This window comes from Lactuca virosa, chromosome 4 (assembly GCF_052849685.1).
Source record: "Lactuca virosa cultivar CGN04683 chromosome 4, Lactuca_virosa_CGN04683_v6, whole genome shotgun sequence".
Classification (NCBI taxonomy): Eukaryota; Viridiplantae; Streptophyta; class Magnoliopsida; order Asterales; family Asteraceae; genus Lactuca; species Lactuca virosa.
The window spans coordinates 51,171,698-51,176,833 of NC_136429.1; the positions used below are offsets into that span (position 1 = coordinate 51,171,698).

Genomic DNA, 5,136 nt, shown 5'->3' on the forward strand with positions numbered 1-5,136 from the left:
AGGAAAGGGAAAGAGATAGAATTATGAAAGAGGGTTTTCAGTTTTAGGGATGCAGATCGGAGGGAGATGAAGGAACAACCCCACAATCGTTTTCACAATATTTGTGCAGGAATCCGGAGAGAGAGAGAGAGAGAGAGAGAGAGAGAGAGAGAGAGAGAGAGAGAGAGAAAGGGATGGGGTGGGACCCCTTGCATATATATTTAGTTATTTATTTAAAAATAATAATAGAAAACCTCATAAATGGTCCCTGGATAGTGAAATGACAAAAATGCCCCTTACTTAACGGCTAAATGGTAACGGAGTGAGTTGGAAGGACCAAATGTTAAAAGTTTTGAAACCACAGGGACGATCCGTAAGGTTTTTGTAAATTAGGAACCAAACTTCAGATTTTGTGAAACCACAGGGACCATTTTTGAAATTTTGTCTTAGACTTATTTATTTTTTCTCTCTATAAAATTGTTGTCGCCGTTCATATGCTTATCCATGGCCATGAACAAGTTTTGGGTGAATGTCTAAAATCCCGAATTTATTTTTTACGCGTACCTTATATATACTCTATATATCACTATTGACTATTAACACTATAAGGTGTCGTTTGTTTTTTCGAAGCGAAAATGTTTGAAGTCTGCGGACCAACTCTGCAACCCTCAGTAGTATAAGAGGGGGACCAAACGGCTGCATCATTTAATAAAAAGTTTGTTTGTTTTATAACCTCTGCAGACTGTTGCAATAAGTTAAAGTAAGGTGTGAAGATGTTTGAAGCAGAGGGTCAAGTGTTGCGCCACGCATCACACGCGCAACAGTATTTAAGTCAGAAATCTTCTGAAAAACAAATAGCTGCGAAGGGCCAAGTGATGCACGTGTACTGCACGACGCAACAATAAGTGATAAGAAATGGTTTTTTAAGAAAAATAAACAGCACCTAAGTAAATGATTTCTCGGGTGGTTAAGGGGGTGGAATGCTGAATATATGGTTTAGGTTCTAAACATGACTCCCTCGAAAATGCATAAGTTAGCAATTGTTTTCAGCCGCTTAACCGTCATATCTATATGCTATTTTATAGCGTTTTTTTTTCATGTCAAAGAGCCAATTACCCCATTAGTTTGTAAGTTATTTCCACATATTCTTTCCACCAATGCTAGATTAATGCTAGCCTCTCTGGACAGAAATATATAATTGGTAATAGTTTGGTTCCCCTTTTATGCATTAATCCATTTTAATATTAATGAGATGAAATAGATTAAAGATGGAAAACACTCACAAAAAGAAACAACAGAACAAGAACGTACAAATAAGTTTCATATTTTACTTGCTTCATCAATACTTACGATGTATTAAAAGCAATGCAACTTAACTAGCTAGGGTCCTAGGGATAAACTTCAATGAGAGATCTTAACCCCAAAATTGGAGTTATCTTGTAATCGCTAAAGCCAGCGTTCACGAAAAGCTTTGCCCATTCTTTCTCACTCCTCTCTCTTCCTGTCACCAAGGTCATCATAAGCATATCAAAGAAAAGCTGAGTCTCGAGTAATTCCTTGTCCCCTTCACCGTTCTTCAAAACCATGTCTATGATGATTACTTTTCCTCCATTTTCTTTGCTGGGGATTGCCTCTTTGCATTGCATCAATATCTTTATGCATTCTTCATCACTCCAATCATGTAATATCCACTATTTTATCAAAGCACAAAAGCAATTAATAAACAAGATAAAAATTAATTATGTCCTGCAGGATGAAACGGAATAATTTTAAGATTGGAAACTTAAGTGAAAAAAATAATAATAATAAAGAATACCTTGACCAAAACTGCATCAGCTTTTGGAATGGATTCAAACATGTCTCCACCAAGAAAACTCAAATTCTTACTTCCTACCAAACCATCAACAACATGAGGAAGATCAAAACAGCTGAAACTTATATCAGGAAAAGCTTCTGCAATAGCTTTGGCAACGGTTCCAGTACCACCCCCAACATCAACAACTGAATTCAACCTTTCAAAAACATCTCTAGAGTATTTTAGAACCAGACTTGTCACAAGCCTTGCATCACTGCCCATTGCTTCATTGAAGAACTGGTTAAGATTCGGATCTTGGCCTGCAAAATCCCAAAGATTCCTTCCGTGGGCTGTGTGAAAAGGGTTGATGTCATCGTTCTGGAACCATTTGCTCATATGTTGCCATGGATCCATCAGTATTGGATCCAACATGGCTAGCAAAAAGGGTCTAATGCTTAATGGCTCTTCCTTTAGAAGGAAGCGAGAAGCAGGAGCTAGCAAATAGCCTTCTCTTTCCTCCTCCTTATGGTCTCCTGTTGTGCATATACTTTGTTTGATAAAGAAACCAGAGTGAACAAGGATGCGCATAAGTCTATAGACAAAATGAGCTCTCTCCTTGTTGATGGAGAGGGCTTCAACTAACTCGGAGAGCAACATTGGTGCACCATGGCGATTGATGATATCAGGTATTTGTAGCTGAATAGCACATTTGAGAGACATGGAGTTTATAAAGCTGAAGATGTGGTTCCAGATGTGCGCTTGAGAATGAAGCAAGTTTGTAGATTGTTCATCATTTTGCAGCGACATCTCGTTTCTTACAATGTATATGTGATAGACAATTTGAAACTGTTTAATGTTATAAACATTCGTATATATAGGAAAAATATCTGACAAATTTGGGGATGGATTTGATAGTCAAATGTAACATATATCTCAACGTGCCAATTGATGTGGGTACTTATTTATTTCTTATCACACAAGCACAAAATTATTTAAATTATTTTTTTTATATTACTCCTTTTAAAGTAATATCATATGGTATACTTTATATTTAAGGGAGATCTAAAACAATATCATTTTTTGATATGATATCTACACAGATAGCACCTTTTCATCATCAATCAAATAAATATGCAACTCCAATAACACCAACAATTGCCTCGAAAATCTTATTAGAACAATCAAATAAATATAAATGACGATTAATTTATAATGTTAAGTTGTGAAATTTCAAAAGGGAAAATTACACATATAGCCTACGAATTTTTAGGGTTGACCCTTTTAAGCACTTAAGTGTTTTCGTGGCTTTACGAGGGAACCAAGTTGTGAGCAACCTGTCCTTTTAGTCCCCTTTACTTGTTTTAGCCGGTTTAGGGGACACAGACAGAACTTGGGGCCCACCTCTCTCTCTCTCTCTCTCTCTCTCTCTCTCTCTCTCTCTCTCTCTCTCTCTCTCTCTCTCTCTCTCTCTCTCTCTCTCTCTCTCTCTCTCTCTCTCAAACCATCATTAACAACACCACTACATCATCACCCCTGCCATAGACCCACCACCGGTGGCTTTGGTGGTCGGAACTCACAACAGCAGTGGTGGCAACAAGCTGTTCGGGTGGCGGAGCGACGGGAGGAGTTGGGTTTCGCAGCTCCTGCTTGTCCTTATGCTGATGAAAACGAAAGGAGGAAAGGGGTGTTATCCGACGGTCGAAGCACAACAGAGCAGCGGCGGAGGTTGGGGAGTTTCCTCGCCGGGGATGGGTGGCGGGTGCCGATCTCCGACAGTAGAACACGATGGAGAGAGAGGAGTTAATGGTAATAGTAGTCGATGGACTAGGGGGGTGTAATGGGTTTGCTGTGATCGACACAAGATAAATAGAAAGGAAGAAAAAGGAACGATGATGGTGGTCGTTCATGGTGGCTCGCAGTCGGTGGTTCAACACCCTCGGTGGTGTGTTTCTCCGGCAGTGGGTTACGAGTTGGTCCAGTATCAGCTGCACATGTGAGTGTGTTTGGCTAGCTCCGATCAGTAGCAGGAGTGAGGAGACACGGTGGTCAATCGTGGTGGTAATGGTGGTTAGGAGGTGGTGATGTGTGGTGGTTAAGGGTGGAGAAGGTGGGAGTATGTGAGCTGCTGACTTTTTGGAAGTTAAGTCTTTTGTTTATAATCCCCAAAGACGATGAAGGTGGTGATGGACATGGTGAGAGGAAGAAACAAATGTTTCATGTTTTTGTGTAATGCCACAATTGATCAGGAAAGAAAGAAGAGTTATCACCTTTCTGACTTTGACTTTCAAGAGAGAGAGAGAGAGAGAGAGAGAGAGAGAGAGAGAGAGAGAGAGAGAGAGAGAGAGAGAGAGAGAGAGAGAGAGAGAGAGATATGTGGGTTTGGAAAATTCAAAGTCATTATAGGAAAATTGGTCAACAAATGTCAATGATAATCGGGTGACCCTTCACTTTGGCCAAAAGGATGTAATTGACCCGACAAAAACGACTTCGTTCCCTCATAAGGCCACAAAAATTGTTTAGGGACTAAAAGGATAAACCCTAGAAAGTTCGTAGGACATTTGTGTCATTTTCCCATTTCTAAATGAGAGTAATTTGAGAAAAAGGTATTTCCGATTTTCTTATCGCGGAAGTCCAATTCAGCGTCATAAACTTTTTTTTCACACCAGATGTCTTAACAATATTTATAGAGCGAAAAAAAATCAAGATTCTTTATTCCTTAGTTTATTTGATCAAATAAAAAAACAACTTTGGGATTGCTTAATCACAGACAAAAAAAATGTACTAAAATAAATATATAAAGCAACGGAGCTATCATAGTATTTTTGAATTCCTCCGAAAGGCTGGGTGGTAAGTTGATCATTTACCGATCAGGGTCTAATCGATCCTATTTTTCCTTTATTTAATGTAAGGTAATGGTCAATTTTATTGTAGAGTCGTATGCAATGCATAATGCTCGTACGGTTGTTCGATTCTATCTTTTTTTCTTGTTATTATTTTATCTTAAAAAAGTATAAAATTAGAAAAGTGTAAATGTTTCTTATCAATTGGGACATCTGTTTAATTACCCATTTCTTTAAGGACAAGAACGGCAAACATCATATCCTTGGACATGACGCAATCACGTGCGACGCACGTTTGTAGAACGTAATGAACTCAAGGATATAATCATAAATCATGTACGACAAATGTTCATAGAACTTCATTTAAGTGGGGTTTTCTTTGTTTTTGGATTTTTTTTTCTGCTTTTTTTTTTAAAAAATTAATTATTTTATTTTTTTCGGTTTTTTTTATTTTTTTCGTTATTTTAATTTTTCTTTATCTTTATGATTTTTTACTGTTTTGATTTTTTTACTTCTTTTAGA

General features: G+C 37.9%; 1 protein-coding gene across 1 annotated transcript; it reads right to left on the reverse strand.

Annotated features, from left to right (window-relative positions):
* Positions 1–1,198: 1,198 nt before the first annotated feature.
* Positions 1,199–2,672, reverse strand: LOC145104044 (trans-resveratrol di-O-methyltransferase-like). The gene is made up of 2 exons (XM_079041331.1): positions 1,796–2,672; positions 1,199–1,670 (listed from the first exon to the last, which is right to left on the reverse strand). The coding sequence occupies exons 1-2, from the start codon at positions 2,579–2,581 to the stop codon at positions 1,368–1,370; spliced, it is 1,089 nt and encodes a 362-aa protein (XP_078897457.1). The 5' UTR covers positions 2,582–2,672; the 3' UTR covers positions 1,199–1,367.
* Between the last annotated feature and the right edge of the window lie 2,464 nt (positions 2,673–5,136).